The 20015-nt window shown below is 40.3% G+C and overlaps 1 protein-coding gene across 1 annotated transcript in view; it reads right to left on the bottom strand.

The window, feature by feature from the left end:
- Nucleotides 1–6121: 6121 nt before the first annotated feature.
- The window catches only part of col14a1b (collagen, type XIV, alpha 1b), a 73588-nt gene continuing 59694 nt past the window's right edge, over nucleotides 6122–20015 (bottom strand). Inside the window, exons 43-48 of the mRNA XM_063000392.1 lie at nucleotides 19862–19897; nucleotides 19343–19409; nucleotides 12642–12833; nucleotides 12391–12468; nucleotides 10553–10705; nucleotides 6122–7515 (exon numbers count right to left, since the gene is read on the bottom strand). Of these exons, the coding sequence (XP_062856462.1) occupies nucleotides 7283–7515; nucleotides 10553–10705; nucleotides 12391–12468; nucleotides 12642–12833; nucleotides 19343–19409; nucleotides 19862–19897 (759 nt within the window). The 3' untranslated portion in view covers nucleotides 6122–7282. The remainder of the gene's footprint in view (nucleotides 7516–10552; nucleotides 10706–12390; nucleotides 12469–12641; nucleotides 12834–19342; nucleotides 19410–19861; nucleotides 19898–20015) is intronic.

Here is a 20015-nt window from a genome sequence, read left to right as displayed (position 1 = left end):
TACATTCTGAGAGCAGTATGCACTATACAGTATAAACTGAGTGCACTATACAGTATAAACTGAGTGCAGTATGCACTATACAGTATAAACTGAGTGCAGTATACACTATACAGTATAAACTGAGTGCAGTATGCACTATACAGTATATACTGAGTGCAGTATGTAGTATACAGTATATACTGAGTGCAGTATGTAGTATACAGTACATTCTGATATACTGATGCGGTATACAGTATGTAGTAGGCAGTGCTGCCAATCTTTCCTGCACCTTGCATTTCCCAAACACATTTTTGATCTGTTCTGGAGAAATACTACCCAATATTAGTAGTACTTAATAAATGCAATCACTGTAGTTAATAATAATAATAATAAACAGCTAATAATAAGTTATTTTAATTATAACTCATATCATTATTAGCTGTAGTTGACACAGCTTATAATAATAAGAGTTATAATAATAATAGTAGTTAAAAATGTAATTCCAGTAGTTTGTTTTCGTTAATAGTTTATATATATATGAACTATTAACGAAAACAAACTACTGGAACTACATTTTTAACATTTGTGTCAACTACAGCTAATATATATATTATATAATATATATATTGTTCATCATGACTCCAGTGCAGACCAAAGTGCCACTGTATCCCTCAGCAAGAGATTTAACTCACAGCTCAAAGCAGCAACCTTCTATTTCTCTTAAAATCTGGAAGTGAAACCTGATGAATCATAGTAAATTTTACCCACGTTCTTTAGACATGACGCTGTAATAACACAACACACCACAAGATGTCAGTATAACATCATTATCGGCTATTTTCGAGCCAGGACCTCTCATACATAAGTCCCTGACCTCACGAATGCTCTTTTGACTGATTACAAATTCTCACACTAACATTTTCTGAAATCATCTCCCATAATAATTGTAACTGTTATTTTTACCCATCAATTGACACATTCACCACTGACAGCAAATAGTAACAAAGTGAAGATGTGTTTAGATGTAAAAAAAAAAAAACTAAAACCTCATATTCACAAAAAGTATTTAGACCCTCAATTCAATACTTTGCAAATTGGGCAACACAGTGGCTAAGTTGGTAGCACTGTCGCCCCACAGCAAGAAGGTCCAGGGTTTGATCCTCAGGTGGGGCGGTCCGGGTCCTTTCTGTGTGGAGTTTGCATGTTCTCCCCGTGTCTGCGTGGGTTTCCTCCGGGTGCTCCGGTTTCCTCCCACAGTCCAAAGACATGGAAGTGAGGTGAATTGGAGATGCAAAATTGTCCATGACTGTGTTCGATATAACCCTGTGAACTAATTAACCTTGTGTGATGAGTAACTACCGTTTCTGTCATGAATGTAACCAAAGTGTAAAACATGACGTTAAAATCCTAATAAACAAACAAACGTCTCTACAAGCTTTGCACACCTGAGTTTGGGCAGTTTATCATTTACATTTATGGCATTTAGCAGACGCTTTTATCCACTACTTACATGAAGCGACTTACATTAGTATTACAGAATATTGCCTGAGCAATTGAGGGTTAAGGGCCTTGCTTAAGGGCCCAACAGTGGGAACCTGGCAGTGGTGGGGCTTGAACCATCAACCTTCTGAGTACTAGTCCAGTACCTTAACCACTAGGATACAACTGCCCTATATCCTATATCCAGTTTATCCTATTCTTCATAGCAGGTCCTCTTAAGTTCTATTAAATCTCTGATGCTTAAGTTCTATTAAGCATCAGAGCCATCCACAGGTCTTTCCACAGATGTCTGATTGGGTTTGAATGTGGGCTTTGGCTGGGCCTCTTGAGGACAGAGACCTAGCCTGAAGTCACTGGCTTTCAGTGAGTAATAGAGCCATAAACCTTTAATTCAACAGTGGCTTCAGTCCTGCAACTCTGCCATAAAGATATGATTTATGGAATGCTGCAGAGATGGGTATAACGAATATAGCAAGTGAAAAAATGCATTATAGGGTTTATTAAAAGCACTGGCTTTGATGTTCTCTACTTTCGGGAATGACTATAATACAACAGATTCATTAAATAATGCCATACAAAGCAAACTGTCATTTTGGACATGTTATGAGTAACATAATGAGAGGAGGGAACATGCTGTTAAAGGGTAAAACACAGACACTAACAGCTGTTTAGTCCTAACGAGCAGCACTCCAGCATGAGACTCGAGAGAAGCAAAAAAGCAATAAAACGACTGTTAAAGGAACCAAGAGAGTGCTTTGGAAGTGGCTGTTAGAAATCCAGATGTGTGTATAAGTGTTAATAACAGACAGTAACGTGAGTGAGTGAGTGAGATCGTGCTGCTCTTCGCTCTTATATCACACAAATAAATCCAAACAAAGATACGATCATGACCCAGCATGCCTAACACATGATCAGCGTCTGCTTTCTACAGGAACTCGTCTTTCTTTTGCCCAACTGAATCTGATAAACAAATATCAGTGTAAACACCAATCAGATCCTGCTATTCCATAATGAGAGCACAAGGTTAAATGCAGAATTATTTGGATTGACAATAGGAACACATGAAAGGTGGAATTTTACTACATCGCCTGAACTAAAATGTGTTAATGAGAAATATTTTAGCTACAGTATGTTATAAATAGTCTATTTAAAACACATTGCATACTATAGCATTGTATTTGTAAATAGGAAAACTGTTTGGTTAGACATGATTTGTAGTACAGCCGGGTGACCAGTCAGACATGTCTGGCTCTGTCTGAGGGGCTGGCCAAAACCCTACGATCATATGAAACCATGTCCAGGGTGTGTTTATGCCTTTTGTCCATAGTTCTTAATGCAATTGGACCCACTGACCAGAATAAAGCTTTTGATGACTAAGATTTAATAATAATAATTAAATAATGTACACCGATCAGCCATAACATTAAAACCACCTCCTTGTTTCTACACTCACTGTCCATTTTATCAGCTCCACTTACCATATAGAAGCACTTTGTAGTTCTACAATTACTGACTGTAGTCCATCTGTTTCTCTGCATGCTTTGTTAGCCCCCTTTCATGCTGTTCTTCAATGGTCAGGACTCTCCCAGGACCACCACACAGTAGGTATTATTTGGGTGGTGGATCATTCTCAGTGGAGTGACACTGACATGGTGGTGGTGTGTTAGTGTGTGTTGTGCTGGTATGAGTGGATCAGACACAGCAGCGCTGCTGGAGTTTTTAAATACCGTGTCCACTCACTGTCCACTCTATTAGACACTCCTACCTAGTTGGTCCACCTTGTAGATGTAAAGTCAGAGACGATCACACATCTATTGCTGCTGTTTGAGTTGGTCATCTTCTAGACCTTCATCAGTGGTCACAGGATGCTGCCTACAGGGCGCTGTTGGCTGGATATTTTTGGTTGGACTATTCTCAGTCCAGCAGTGACAGTGAGGTGTTTAAAAACTCCATCAGCACTGTTGTCTTATCCACTCATACCAGCACAACACACTTATATATGGTAAGTGGAGCTGATAAAATGGACAGTGAGTGTAGAAACAAGGAGGTGGTTTTAATGTTATGGCTGATCGGTGTATATACACACAAACCACATTTCCAGAAAGGTTGGTATTTGTAGAACACAATAAGAAAGAAACTGTAAGCCACGATTCACCACTGCTTGTAAAGAGCGACTTTAGAATGGGGTTTAAGGCATGTGGTGTATGCAGTTTTAGTAAGATGACACTGGGGCTAATAAGCTTCTCAAAGACAATGTAAACCAGCACTTTTTTTAAGTGCAGCCTGTGCAGCATTGTTAAACAGATTATCACAGGCTCTAACTAGCCCCTTCCTTTCACCCAAGATTAAATAATATCTTGCACTCTACTTATATTGAACAAACACATTTTTTCCATTGCTTGGAAAAGCCTATTAGAAGCTTAAGAATGACAGGTAGCAAAAATAGATAAACATTATGGATGGGTTTACCAAGAATATTGTAGGTAAGATAGATGTATGTGATTAGCTAGTTAAATACATTTGGAATGAACTTTCTTTACATTTCTACAGCATGAGCTTAGGAAAGCAGAAAGGGAATGAACGTGTGTGGTGGTGCTTGGATTTTATTGCTTTAAAACAAGTTTTCTGATTTGTTTCACAATCATGAAGTTGATGCTTTGCATTAAACATTTTAACATGAACAAAATCTCTCTTTACTAATTATTTCTGAAAGTAACGGAAGCTGCAGGATGTCACCTGCAACAAAGAATACATGTAAACACAAAAACGAACCAAACATTTTCCATAAATGAGACTCATTATAGCTATTATTACAGGTAGCAAGGCTTTTATGTCTCTATAAACATTATAAACACACCTGTCAGCTGATGTACAACAGCAGGCTAGTCAGCACTAAGCTTTAACGAACTTTTGTATATGTTTATATGACAAGTATATATTGTACCATATAGACACAAACAAAATGAATGAAACAAAATAAATAATTTGATCTGAAAATAAAAGTATCCTTGATGGAAATAAAAAAACATCTGTCAATGTCTTCTAAACTACCAAATGCTCACGTACAGTACTCTTAAGAACATAATTATCTACAATATCTAAGAGTAAATTTTACGTACATGTAATCAGTAGGCACTTAATAGAGTCAGCTGTGCTCTAGTGTTCATGTAGAAACTGTTCAAATGTAAAGCCAGAATTGAAACATAAAGCAAGTGATGATTCTATAGTTCTAGTGGTCTGTAGTAAAGCTGTCAAAAGAGAAGGTCATTTATCCTGACAGACTGAGCAACAGTACAGTTCTGATTAATCTTACACACAGAGCAAGTGAAACTGAATGAAGGAGAAAGATTGGAGGGTGATACAGATGTGCACTCTGCTGTGTTCACTTGAGCCGGAAGGGAACAAGTTCTGCAGCTCTTGCCTTTCACATTCAAATCCTACCAGGTGTAATAAAAACATTTGATCCTGTCAAACCTTGCAATAAAATTCTTCATCCTCAAAAAGATAAAGTATTGGAATGCAAAAAAATAAATATAGCACCTCATTTTTAACCGCCACCAGACAAACAAACAAGAAGGTGATTATTACAATCTCAGGGTCCTAGTGAATTCAAATGAAGCTGTGTAGGAAACATGCCTGTTAAACGGAAATCAGATAATGGGTGTGTTCGAAAACCTAGTGAGCCCTCTACATAGACAGCGTTTTACGTCATCCTACACACGCTCCTGAGAAGAAGACTGCTCGAATTCTTAGATGCCTTAAAATGCTGCCTAGTAAGGTACCTTAAATTTGAACGGTATTTCGACCGAAGAACGAGGGAGCATCCAATGCTGCCTTGGCGGTGAAGGCAATCCCAGCATTCAGTGCGGCACAAAAAATTACAAATATGGCGAACGAATGCGGAGCAACAAACATAGTTATTAACGTAGTAAACAAATTATCATTGATTTTTAATTTGTATAAACGTGCACAAGTGTCATTTATTTGCAAATTCGGGCTTTTAACCATTTTCGGTACACGGAGGGAGATGTTAGTTGACATGCTAGTCACATTTAGTGTTTCATATGGCCAAACTTCAGCACATTTTTTGTCCTTTATTGAGAATATTAGGAAGGAATAAAACAAGAATGTGACGTTAAAAGGTTAGATCACATGTCATATTTTATGCTTATAGCAAATTAAAAATAATCATTTATGTAGCTGAATCATAAGCTTCTTTTATTTAGAAAAGCAATAAAACATCTTGGGTGCTCGGGTGGTGCAGAGGTAAACTACGCCAGCTCACTACTGGCCGCTAAGATCCAGGGTTTGTATCACCAGCCGATCGGACGTCCACTGTGGCCACTGGTTACTGTGCCCAAAGATACCAGGGGTGGGGCCTTAGGGAAATTTGGCCTGCTGCGACCCTGACCAGGATAAAGCGGTTGATAAAAATTTATAGAAATGCACATCTTGTCCTTACTGGCCACACCAGACATGTAAGAGAATGTGCAGTATGTATTTATGCATTCCCACTTAAAGAGACACGACAGCTCCATAACTTTTCATTAAACAACATTCAATCAAAATGAGAACATACTAAAACTAGAACATATAGAAACTAAATACCTCTCTAAAAATAAGAATCTAACAAAACCACCCCTAAAATAAACAAAAACTAAGATAATTGTTTATTAGATATTGCTTCCCAGAATGTTTGAGATATTAAACTGAGATAAGTCTAAACTTGCCCCCCTATAATTCAGTTTGCTCCTAATTTGCACTGCCACCCACACGGAGGGCTAAGACAAGGATGCACCCCCTTGCTGGCCGCATCTTTCACCAGCCCATGATAAAGACTAAGAGAGAGCTGCCATGATGTTCGGTGCGACTCCAGATCATCCACTAGCTAGTACAGGCACCTAAATCTGACGGCTGAAATTATACCGATGCAATAAATTGTCAAACTTTTCCCTCCCATGCAGACACAGAGCCAATCGTGCCTGTGTGGGTGCCTGGACGGCAGTGGTGGATTAGCACATTAGACCACTGCGCCACCCTAGCTATGTGTACAACGTGCACAAACCTCTGCAAATCCAAATTTGAGCTAAAAGCAGCTATTACGTGATAAGAGTTCCGCTCTACAATGACCGCGGGTCTGGGTGCATATTGCTGCTTATTACTGTGGAATCCAACAGTTCAGGGTTTTTGTGAACAGTAAGTTCTCTCTGTCATGTCTGTGCTTTGTTTCTTTCTATGTTACATAAACTATCTGTCTCAATGGAGGAGCTCTAAAAAGGTCAGTGGCGGACTTTAGTCAAAGTTCAATCAGATTAAACAAAGAGTGCAGAGGAAAAAGGTAAAAATCAAGAGGGATGCAACACTCAAGGGGTAAGGACAAGGTACAACGACAAGGTAAACAGCACTGCCTTACTCCATAGGAAACTATGGCACATCCGACACAAAAACATGTGAATGACAGCATCAACTATTTTCATTACACCCAACAGTAAAGGCTTAGTGGTTAAGGCCCTCTTCCTCCAAAATTCTTTGGCTGTGTTCTGGCTCACTTGAAATGTTTCATCAGAAAATCATCAGTCGACTAAATATATGTAAAATCATAATAAATCCTGCAGTTACAATACTACATTTTTCATGAATAACCTCTGAAAAGCACAACATCACATCACAGAAAACATTTACTAAGCACACACAGTAAAAAAATCATTTAATGTGATGTCATTTTGTGCTGTTAGAAGTTAGAACACAGGTTTTAGATCTTACTGACTCATAATGGTAGCATTAAGGTGTCAGTAGTGACCGTTTACTCATTTTTCTGATCCTGCTCCTTTACGTCTCGGGTAAGCCGCTGGAGTCCTGGTGAGCGCAGTTCTTCCTCTGCCTCCTCTACGTAGACCGACTCCACCGGATTTGGCTCGGGGTAGTTAGGCTGGTAGTAAGTGTTGTGCATGTCGTAGCTGCCGTATGGATCCTCCTCCGCTTCCTCTGCCTCGCCGGGATTGTATATATTTGTGCCGTAGTTGGGCTGTACTGGGGCTATGAGAACATCGCTGTCAGTCACTTTGCAATGAAAGAACCTTGCTAAGTCTCCCTCACCAAGCAGTACCCACAAACACACACACATACTGTATATATGCAGAGAGTGTACGGACAGGACACACACACAGTTAATAACAACGACGCATCACTATACTAAGCACCCACATTGATACACACACCAGGAAAAGAGTTAGTAATATACTAAAGGGCTTTTCACAGACAGACAATGATTTTCCTACTTCATCCATTTGTCATCAAAAATGCCTGAATTACCCAGCTCAGAGTATCAGGCATTTTTGACAGCCCCATTATTTCAAACTCATAATAAGAATTTAAACATAAATTATTTTCATGCTTTACCACTGTGGTTTTTCTAGGTGCAATGCAATCCATCGCAGTGCCTCAGCAGTCCCCACTCATACATATATAGCCAATCATGTCTGTATGTAGATGCCTGACAGACTGATAGCACCGTCGGGGATTTAAACCTTGGATCCCTGCATTAGTGGGTTAGGTTAATTTACCGCTGCGCCACCAGAGCAGCTCAAATGAGATGAATATTATATGAGTCATTTTCTGTTTTTATAGCAATTAAGAGCAATATTTAGATATGAAGGAACCACATGATGGGATTGTCCCATCTGCCTATTTAGAATATGGATTTTGGGTTGCCAGGTCTTTCCTGAGCTCACAGTGCATTGTACAGAGGGGTACAATAGTAATATATTATCATATACAATATTATAAAAGGGTATAAGAGCAGTCACACGCTCTCAACCTAGCTAAACATCTGTGGAAGACCTTAGTCTATTTAAGTGCATTATTCGCTCATTGTTTAAAGCAGCTTATCCACCCACTGGCATGTTTCTGGAAGTGAAAGGAAACTGGATTATCACATGGAAAATCAAACTAAGCATACATACAGTGCTCAGTACTAAATCCATAGCCCCACAATATGTGAGAGTGTGTTATTGCTAGAGTGGCTATTGCACAATAAAAAGCGCCAGAGTCTGCCAGTGGTCCCCAATCACAGGGCCATGGACCGCACAGAAAAGAATAAATAATTAGACATAGCTAGAAAAACAATGAAAACACTGCTTTCATTTCCAACATCCTATCTTTGTGAAATTAATTGTATTTTAAATCCTCCTGCCCCCGCCGGTCCATAAAATGATATCTTATATGAAACCGGTCTGTGGTGCTAAAAATAAAGCTGAGGCTTAACACTTAGCTATACAGTGGCCCATAAGTTAAAGTGCTCTTCTACTTTCTACCAGCAAAAAAGTAATTGGCTATTGGTCAATGGAGATATAATTTTGGATCTTGTCCTTTCCACTGTCTTCCATGTGAAAAGCACTTTACATATGCCTGTAGGATGTTAGTCAAATAAGGTCACTCACGAGAATGAAAAGTCACAACACAACCATAGCACGGTCAGGACTGAAGCAACAGAATGTAGAAATAAACCTATCTACAGTGCGCTAGTGTCCAAGGCAGAGCAAATGTTGTGTACGTGTTTAGTGTGAGTGTTATTGAAAGACTCCAGGCCTCGATAGCCGACACAAACGTGTGAATGGAGCCTGCAGCTCAAAACTCATTCACAAACAATTGCTGGTCTTCAACTGGAGAGAGATAAAGAGACAGAGATTGAGACAAACGTACACACATAGAGACAGAAAAAAAGAGTGAGAGAGAACTGTAAGTATTCACAGTGATTGTTTCATGCAAAGTTTTCACTAAATCACTGGTCATTTTAAATTGTTGATGTTTCTTTATCAGTCAGATGATAAAGAAATCCAACACCACAGGGAAACACACACAATTACACATAATTGGTCAACGAGTGACATGCAGTATTATGTACTGGCAGTGCCTATGTACTGACAGTGTTGACATGAGCACTATGCTGATTGATTATAACCAAAACAGACATGTATTAAGTTTCTATACATAGATGTTTCAGATCAACTGCTTTTCATAATAGACAAAGACCCAAGTAAACACAACATGCTTTTTTAATTATGGAAATTTTAATTAAAGAAAATCCTGTTCAGCCCTACCTGGCCCTGTATGAAAATGTAATTTGCCCACTGAACTACTAAATCAACCAGTTAACCAAATACAATTGACAATCAGGTTTAATTTTACAAGCCACATCCAGGCTTGAATACTACCAGACCTGTTGCATCTAAACATCACTTAAATCTTAAATAGAACCTGTCTGGCAAAGCAGGCTAGAAGGTCTCATGAGGCAGCACATCAAATACAGACGCGACACAAAGTCATTGAAATCTACCAGCCTAAAAAGCCTTACAAAGACATTGCTAAGGCTTTGGGACTCTTATGAACCACAGTGAGAGCCACTATGGAAAGAACAGATGGAGAGAACTTGAAACACTGGTAAACCCTACCAAATGGACTCATGGACGGCTTATAGAATAGAATAGACACTTTGTCATTGTACATAGCACAACAAAACACAGTATGGTACGTCGTCTCCGCATGAATCATATAAAAATAAAACAACACACGGCAACAAAGACAGACAGACGCAAAACATGTAGTCAATAACAGCAAAATGCCTCGTGTCTGGACTGACAGACAAAACACACAAAACAAGACTTCTACTTTCTAACTAAGAGTACCCAGCCGCTGCATCTGCACATGCCGCCATAAGAAATCTAGGCAAATATTCAAAGAACTGCAGGCCTCACTTTCCTTAGTTAGGGTCGATGTACACCATTCCACGATAAGAAGGACCATAATCTCACTTCCTCACACCAATTAAAGTAGCAAATTCATCCAACAGACATTTTTTGGAGAAGCTGCTTATAGGCCGTGATTGAGGCCAGGTTTAAACCCAAGTCCCCAAGACCCTGCCTGCTGTGCCACAATGCCATCCTGTAATATTTTTGTATAAAAATAAATTCAATGGATCATATTTAGTCTTGAACTGAACAGAACAGAACATAACTCCTGTTGTGATTGAGTGAGAGGTAGAGACAGACAGAAAGACAGACAAAAAAAGACTCACCAGCCACGTTGTATCCACAGGCATTCTGATCACAGTAGCCCGGGGGTCCAGCAGGTCCTACAGGGCCTGGTATTCCCGGTCTGCCGGGGGACCCAGGGTTACCAGGTCGACCAGCAGAGCCGGGGCTGCCAGCTCTTCCCTCACCAGGTGGTCCTGTTAGAGCACACAGACTTCATTATTGTGGGAGAGTTTTAAACATACTGTTTGTACTGTGTGTTTTATTGCACATTAATGATGATGGTGGAGAATGTCATACTTTTGAATATTTCAATTCTACAAAATGTTGTAGAAGGAAAGTTGCTATAAAACAATGCATACAAATACTGTTGTGTTCAATATTATTGGCACCCCTGATTTTTAAACTCATATGTTTGATACAGAAAGTATCACAAACAACAGAAAGTCACAAACAACAAAAAAAAAAAAACATGGAAGGAAAAAAAGGATACAAAATTAAAAAAGTCAGGATGTAATTAAGGGCACTCTTTGTTCAGTTTGTTCAAAAAATCTGACTAACCTGTAAATAATAGACATTAGATGTGCCTGTACCCACCTTCTCAGTGCTCATGTGACTTTAATAAGCCTATGAATTATGGCACTGGTGCTTAAAACAGCCAGCATCCTGACTTCAACTGTTAAAAATGTTATCAAGAAGTTTGCTACTCATGGAACAGCTAAGAACCTTCCAGGTTGTAATAGAAAGAGAAAAATTTATGAGAGAACCCCAAGGAAGGTGGTTCAAAATGTGGCAGCGAAAAACCACATACAACATCCAAAGGCTGAGCTGGAGCCATCTGGAGTGATGGTTTCAACCATAGTGAACAAAAGAGGCTCTACTGGGCAAATGCCAAGGAGGACTTCACTGCATAAGAAAAGAAATAAAAAAGAGTGACTGAACTTTGCCAAAAACTTACACAGACCAACCACAATCCTTCTGGGAATGTTCTCTGGACAGATTAAACGAACCTAAAGCTCCTAGGAAACGCACACTACCGTTATGTTTATAGACAATGAAGTGAAGTGCACCCTAGTTATAGTGCAGCATTGTGGCGGATCCATAATGTTGTGGGGCTGATTTGCTGCCCCTGGGACTGGAGGCCTTGAATGTGTTCAAGGAACAATGAAATCATGATTATCTAAGCATTTTAAAGCAAAATGTGCTTCCATGTGCTTCCTCAAACAACATGGGTCCTACAGCAGAATAATAACACAAGGCATACATCCAATGGTACAGCAAGAAAAAATGACTAGCAATGAGTCCTGATCTCAATCCAATGAAAAATCTTTGGAGAGAGCTGAACTCTGCTATTGGGGAAAGGAACCCTACAAACATTCAAGAGCTTGAGAGAACCGCAGTGGAAGAGTGAAAGAAACTACCAGCAGACATGTGCAAGACGCTCACAGATGGTTACAAAAAACATTTGGACTTTGCAGGCTGTTATAAATAAATAAAACCAGAGAAAGGAAAAACCTTGAAAAAGCAATAAACTAAAACTTAAATAAAAACCTGATATGGAAACAAACAAAACAATCAAGGTTTGGGAGCAGTACCACTGGACTGACCACCCAAAAACAAAGAAAAGAAGTTGACCTACAGCATGATTAAACAAATGGCTATTTTGCATACACATACATTCTTATACACACACACACACACACACACACACACGGCAGCCCTTCTGACCAATATGATTTTGTAATGTGGGCCTCTTGAAAACAAAGCTGAATGCCGTGAAGGATTTGAACCTGAAAATGTCACTGTCCTGACCTCCAGTGTGATAAGTGGCACCCTTCGAGTCTCTTGATTTTGTGTTTAAGCAAGGTGGGCACTTGTTTACCTGGGGGCCCCTGAGGTCCTCTGGGTCCCTGAACACCAACACCTGGACTTCCTTTCTCTCCTTTCTCACCTGGAAGACCTGATGGATGGCATGCACACATGTACTGTTATTAGAATGAATCATAGTAAATGATTGTCACTTAACAACTATAGAAATAATAGCACGATCTGCAAGTTATGTGCACGCCCAAATAAATCTCTGAACTGATATTCTAGATTCCCATGTTTGTATGTGGTTTCCTTGTGCAGTACCTCTGGCTCCCGGCTGGCCATTCTGTCCATAGGATCCTGGAAATCCTGGTCGTCCAGGAGGACCCTGCTCCCCCAGCTGGCCTGGTGGACCAGGACGACCCGATTCCCCCGGAGGGCCAGGAATAGTGCGGACTGAGACTGCTGGCTGCCGTGGAATAGTATTCAGGATGGAATTATAACGAGCCATGTGACCTAATAGAATAAAAGAGATTTTTGTAAGAAAATAATTCTTAAAATAGGTAGTAAATTACTCAATAGCAATAGTTAATCAATAAAGAGTAATATACTGTTATAAGTAATACATAGGAAGTATACAATATATATAATTATAAGTAGTATATAAGTAATACAGACATTAATTAGTCTTGTATTAGTTGCTATATTTACAGTGAGGATTTGAACTCTTATGATTATGATTATAAACATTATGATCATTATGATTTAACAACTTTTTTAAAAGGATTTTGTATTATGCCAGGGCGGCGTCGTGGTGCAGTGAATAGCACTGTTTGCACTGCTTTGTGTGGATTGTGTGAATGTGTGTTTGTGTGTGTGAATGTGTGTTTGTGTGTGTGTGTGTGTGTGTGTGTATGTATGCCCTGTGATGAACTGGCAACCTGTTTAGGGTCTTTTCTACCTTTCGCCAAATAAATCATTAATGTATGTAGATTTGCCACATAGCTGAATAGCATAACTGAGGATTTAAATCATGGATCCCTGCAGTAGTGGGCTAGTATAATTTACTGCTGCTCCATCTAAGTGCCCATCATTTTGTTTTAGTTTATAAATATGATCATATATATATACAGTGTATCACAAAAGTGAGTACACCCCTCACATTTCTGCAGATATTTAAGTATATCTTTTCATGGGACAACACTGACAAAATGACACTTTGACACAATGAAAAGTAGTCTGTGTGCAGCTTATATAACAGTGTAAATTTATTCTTCCCTCAAAATAACTCAATATACAGCCATTAATGTCTAAACCACCGGCAACAAAAGTGAGTACACCCCTTAGTGAAAGTTCCTGAAGTGTCAATATTTTGTGTGGCCACCATTATTTCCCAGAACTGCCTTAACTCTCCTGGGCATGGAGTTTACCAGAGCTTCACAGGTTGCCACTGGAATGCTTTTCCACTCCTCCATGACGACATCACGGAGCTGGCGGATATTCGAGACTTTGTGCTCCTCCACCTTCCGCTTGAGGATGGCCCAAAGATGTTCTATTGGGTTTAGGTCTGGAGACATGCTTGGCCAGTCCATCACCTTTACCCTCAGCCTCTTCAATAAAGCAGTGGTCGTCTTAGAGGTGTGTTTGGGGTCATTATCATGCTGGAACACTGCCCTGCGACCCAGTTTCCGGAGGGAGGGGATCATGCTCTGCTTCAGTATTTCACAGTACATATTGGAGTTCATGTGTCCCTCAATGAAATGTAACTCCCCAACACCTGCTGCACTCATGCAGCCCCAGACCATGGCATTCCCACCACCATGCTTGATTGTAGGCATGACACACTTATCTTTGTACTCCTCACCTGATTGCCGCCACACATGCTTGAGACCATCTGAACCAAACAAATTAATCTTGGTCTCATCAGACCATAGGACATGGTTCCAGTAATCCATGTCCTTTGTTGACATGTCTTCAGCAAACTGTTTGCGGGCTTTCTTGTGTAGAGACTTCAGAAGAGGCTTCCTTCTGGGGTGACAGCCATGCAGACCAATTTGATGTAGTGTGCGGTGTATGGTCTGAGCACTGACAGGCTGACCCCCCACCTTTTCAATCTCTGCAGCAATGCTGACAGCACTCCTGCACCTATCTTTCAAAGACAGCAGTTGGATGTGACGCTGAGCACGTGCACTCAGCTTCTTTGGACGACCAACGCGAGTGTGTTCTGAGTGGACCCTGCTCTTTTAAAACGCTGGATGATCTTGGCCACTGTGCTGCAGCTCAGTTTCAGGGTGTTGGCAATCTTCTTGTAGCCTTGGCCATCTTCATGTAGCGCAACAATTCGTCTTTTTAGATCCTCAGAGAGTTCTTTGCCATGAGGTGCCATGTTGGAACTTTCAGTGACCAGTATGAGAGAGTGTGAGAGCTGTACTACTAAATTGAACACACCTGCTCCCTATGCACACCTGAGACCTAGTAACACTAACAAATCACATGACATTTTGGAGGGAAAATGACAAGCAGTGCTCAATTTGGACATTTAGGGGTGTAGTCTCTTAGGGGTGTACTCACTTTTGTTGCCGGTGGTTTAGACATTAATGGCTGTATATTGAGTTATTTTGAGGGAAGAATAAATTTACACTGTTATATAAGCTGCACACAGACTACTTTTCATTGTGTCAAAGTGTCATTTTGTCAGTGTTGTCCCATGAAAAGATATACTTAAATATCTGCAGAAATGTGAGGGGTGTACTCACTTTTGTGATACACTGTATATATATATATACATATATATATATATATATATACATATATATATATATATATATATATACATATATACAGTGTATCACAAAAGTGAGTACACCCCTCACATTTCTGCAGATATTTAAGTATATCTTTTCATGGGACAGCACTGACAAAATGACACTTTGACACAATGAAAAGTAGTCTGTGTGCAGCTTATATAACAGTGTAAATTTATTCTTCCCTCAAAATAACTCAATATACAGCCATTAATGTCTAAACCACCGGCAACAAAAGTGAGTACACCCCTTAGTGAAAGTTCCTGAAGTGTCAATATTTTGTGTGGCCACCATTATTTCCCAGAACTGCCTTAACTCTCCTGGGCATGGAGTTTACCAGAGCTTCACAGATTGCCACTGGAATGCTTTTCCACTCCTCCATGACGACATCACGGAGCTGGTGGATATTCGAGACTTTGCGCTCCTGCACCTTCCGCTTGAGGATGCCCCAAAGATGTTCTATTGGGTTTAGGTCTGGAGACATGCTTGGCCAGTCCATCACCTTTACCCTCAGCCTCTTCAATAAAGCAGTGGTCGTCTTAGAGGTGTGTTTGGGGTCATTATCATGCTGGAACACTGCCCGAGACCCAGTTTCCGGAGGGAGGGGATCATGCTCTTCTTCAGTATTTCACAGTACATATTGGAGTTCATGTGTCCCTCAATGAAATGTAACTCCCCAACACCTGCTGCACTCATGCAGCCCCAGACCATGGCATTCCCACCACCAGGCTTGACTGTAGGCATGACACACTTATCTTTGTACTCCTCACCTGATTGCCGCCACACATGCTTGAGACCATCTGAACCAAACAAATTAATCTTGGTCTCATCAGACCATAGGACATGGTTCCAGTAATCCATGTCCTTTGTTGACATGTCTTCAGCAAACTGTTTGCAGGCTTTCTTGTGTAGAGACTTCAGAAGAGGCTTCCTTCTGGGGTGACAGCCATGCAGACCAATTTGATGTAGTGTGCGGCGTATGGTCTGAGCACTGACAGGCTGACACCCCACCTTTTCAATCTCTGCAGCAATGCTGACAGCACTCCTGCGCCTATCTTTCAAAGACAGCAGTTGGATGTGACGCTGAGCACGTGCACTCAGCTTCTTTGGACGACCAACGCGAGGTCTGTTCTGAGTGGACCCTGCTCTTTTAAAACGCTGGATGATCTTGGCCACTGTGCTGCAGCTCAGTTTCAGGGTGTTGGCAATCTTCTTGTAGCCTTGGCCATCTTCATGTAGCGCAACAATTCGTCTTTTAAGATCCTCAGAGAGTTCTTTGCCATGAGGTGCCATGTTGAAACTTTCAGTGACCAGTATGAGAGAGTGTGAGAGCTGTACTACTAAATTGAACACACCTGCTCCCTATGCACACCTGAGACCTAGTAACACTAACAAATCACATGACATTTTGGAGGGAAAATGACAAGCAGTGCTCAATTTGGACATTTAGGGGTGTAGTCTCTTAGGGGTGTACTCACTTTTGTTGCCGGTGGTTTAGACATTAATGGCTGTATATTGAGTTATTTTGAGGGAAGAATAAATTTACACTGTTATATAAGCTGCACACAGACTACTTTTCATCGTGTCAAAGTGTCATTTTGTCAGTGTTGTCCCATGAAAAGATATACTTAAATATCTGCAGAAATGTGAGGGGTGTACTCACTTTTGTGATACACTGTATATATATATATATATATATATATATATATATATATATATATATATATATACAGTATATATATACAGTGTATCACAAAAGTGAGTACACCCCTCACATTTCTGCAAATATTTCATTATATCTTTTCATGGGACAACACTATAGACATGAAACTTGGATATAACTTAGAGTAGTCAGTGTACAACTTGTATAGCAGTGTAGATTTACTGTCTTCTGAAAATAACTCAACACACAGCCATTAATGTCTAAATAGCTGGCAACATAAGTGAGTACACCCCACAGTGAACATGTCCAAATTGTGCCCAAATGTGTCGTTGTCCCTCCCTGGTGTCATGTGTCAAGGTCCCAGGTGTAAATGGGGAGCAGGGCTGTTAAATTTGGTGTTTTGGGTACAATTCTCTCATACTGGCCACTGGATATTCAACATGGCACCTCATGGCAAAGAACTCTCTGAGGATGTGAGAAATAGAATTGTTGCTCTCCACAAAGATGGCCTGGGCTATAAGAAGATTGCTAACACCCTGAAACTGAGCTACAGCATGGTGGCCAAGGTCATACAGCGGTTTTCCAGGACAGGTTCCACTCGGAACGGGCTTCGCCAGGGTCGACCAAAGAAGTTGAGTCCACGTGTTCGGCGTCATATCCAGAGGTTGGCTTTAAAAAATAGACACATGAGTGCTGCCAGCATTGCTGCAGAGGTTGAAGACGTTGGAGGTCAGCCTGTCAGTGCTCAGACCATACGCCGCACACTGCATCAACTCGGTCTGCATGGTCGTCATCCCAGAAGGAAGCTGACGCACAAGAAAGCCCGCAAACAGTTTGCTGAAGACAAGCAGTCCAAGAACATGGATTACTGGAATGCCCTGTGGTCTGACGAGACCGAGATAAACTTGTTTGGCTCAGATGGTGTCCAGCATGTGTGGCGGCGCCCTGGTGAGAAGTACCAAGACAACTGTATCTTGCCTACAGTCAAGCATGGTGGTGGTAGCATCATGGTCTTGGGCTGCATGAGTGTTGCTGGCACTGGGGAGCTGCAGTTCATTGAGGGAAACATGAATTCCAACATGTACTATGACATTCTGAAACAGAGCATGATCCCCTCCCTTCGAAAACTGGGCCTCATGGCAGTTTTCCAACAGGATAACGACCCCAAACACAACCTCCAAGATGACAACTGCCTTGCTGAGGAAGCTGAAGGTAAAGGTGATGGACTAAACCCAATTGAGCACCTGTGGCGCATCCTCAAGTGGAAGGTGGAGGAGTTTAAGGTGTCTAACATCCACCAGCTCCGTGATGTCATCATGGAGGAGTGGAAGAGGATTCCAGTAGCAACCTGTGCAGCTCTGGTGAATTCCATGCCCAGGAGGGTTAAGGCAGTGCTGTATAATAATGGTGGTCACACAAAATATTGACACTTTGGGCACAATTTGGACATGTTCACTGTGGGGTGTACTCACTTACTGTATGTTGCCAGCCATTTAGACATTAATGGCTGTGTGTTGAGTTATTTTCAGAAGACAGTAAATCTACACTGCTATACAAGTTGTACACTGACTACTCTAAGTTATATCCAAGTTTTATTTCTATAGTGTTGTCCCATGAAAAGATATAATGAAATATTTACAGAAATATGAGGGGTGTACTCACTTTTGTGATACACTGTATATATAAGTGAATACCACTATATTTCCTTAACTTCATTAAACATTTTCTTGGTCAGGGTCATGATGGGTTCAAGTCTACCAGGAAACACTGGGTGCAATGCAGAAACACTTTGGACAGAGCGCCAATCCATTGCAGGGCTTTGGCCATTCCAGCTCAGGCATAGCTTGTAAGATACGTATGTCTGTGGGAATCTGTGCCCATTCAGCCAAAATAACATTTGTAAAGCTGCACACTAATGTTGGTCAAAAAGCCTCAATTGATGTTCCAGTTCATTCCAGTAAGTGCTCTGTGCAGACCACTGGAGTTTTTTTTAACCCAGGCTTTCATGTCTTTATAGTGCTTGCTTTGTGCACAAGGGTACATTCATGCTGAAACAAAAAAAGGGCCTTCCATAAACTGTAGCTGCAAAGTTGAAAGCAGAATTGATTTATTACACCTGTTAGCAATTGTTAAAACATGCTCTGATGAAGGATTTGAACCTGAAAATGTCACTGTCCTGACCTTAACCTCCATCTAAGTGCCCATCATTTTGTTTTAGTTTCTAAATATGATCATTATATAAGTGAATACCACTATATTTCCTTAACTTCATTAAACATTTTCTTGGTCAGGGTCATGATGGGTTCAAGTCTACCAGGAAACACTGGGTGCAATGCAGAAACACTTTGGACTGAGCAGAATTGATTTATTACACCTGTTAGCAATTGTTAAAACATGGCTAAAACATGTGAATTTTAAAAAATAAAAGCGTTGTCAAAATACTTTTGTTCATAAAGGTGTATCTTGAATAAATGAGCACATGTAATTGACACTGAGGCTGTAAAGCAAGGAACTAGAATACACTTGTATATGTCTCCATGTGTCAGATATAGACTCACTCTGTATGAGCTGCTCACACACTTGTCTGGCAATGGTTTCGACTGATGATGTGGGCTGTGTATCACCCTGTAGTGACACACACACACACACACACACACACACAACAATCAATTTTCTAACAATTTACAGAAATAAAGTGCCACATAGCTTGCACAGTCATGTTTGAGTAAGCTATAATTTATGTTTTGTTTTGGTTTTGTCATTGTTTTCACATTTTCAAGCTGTACACTTAAAACCATATTTCCAGAAATGTTGGGACATTTTGTAAACTGGAATAAAAACAAGAATCAGAAATGTGTTAATTCTCTCAAATATTTAACTGACAAAAAGTAAAAAAAGAACTTAAGCTGAACAACTTGATCGTATTTTAATGTTGTCTACATGGCAGATATAACAAGGCGTTGGTTTAAATAAAGAGCAGCAGCACTCAATAACAATTATACACAAATGCACATGCACAGGCACCTGAGATCATGGATTCATTTCACATTTATAAGAATACATTTAAGGGCACTTACTCTTTCCCCCTTGTCTCCTTTGGAACCTGGAAGACCCTAAGACAAACACGTATACAGGTGTTCATTTAAAATTGCCATCACATATCCCACATTCAAAAACTAAATCTTACCATGAAAAAAAATCTGTAAAAATCAGTAATTGTTGAACTTCAAT

The sequence above is a fragment of the Trichomycterus rosablanca genome, chromosome 1 (genome assembly GCF_030014385.1).
Source record: "Trichomycterus rosablanca isolate fTriRos1 chromosome 1, fTriRos1.hap1, whole genome shotgun sequence".
Lineage (NCBI taxonomy): Eukaryota > Metazoa > Chordata > Actinopteri > Siluriformes > Trichomycteridae > Trichomycterus > Trichomycterus rosablanca.
This window is presented reverse-complemented; position numbering and strand designations above follow the sequence as displayed.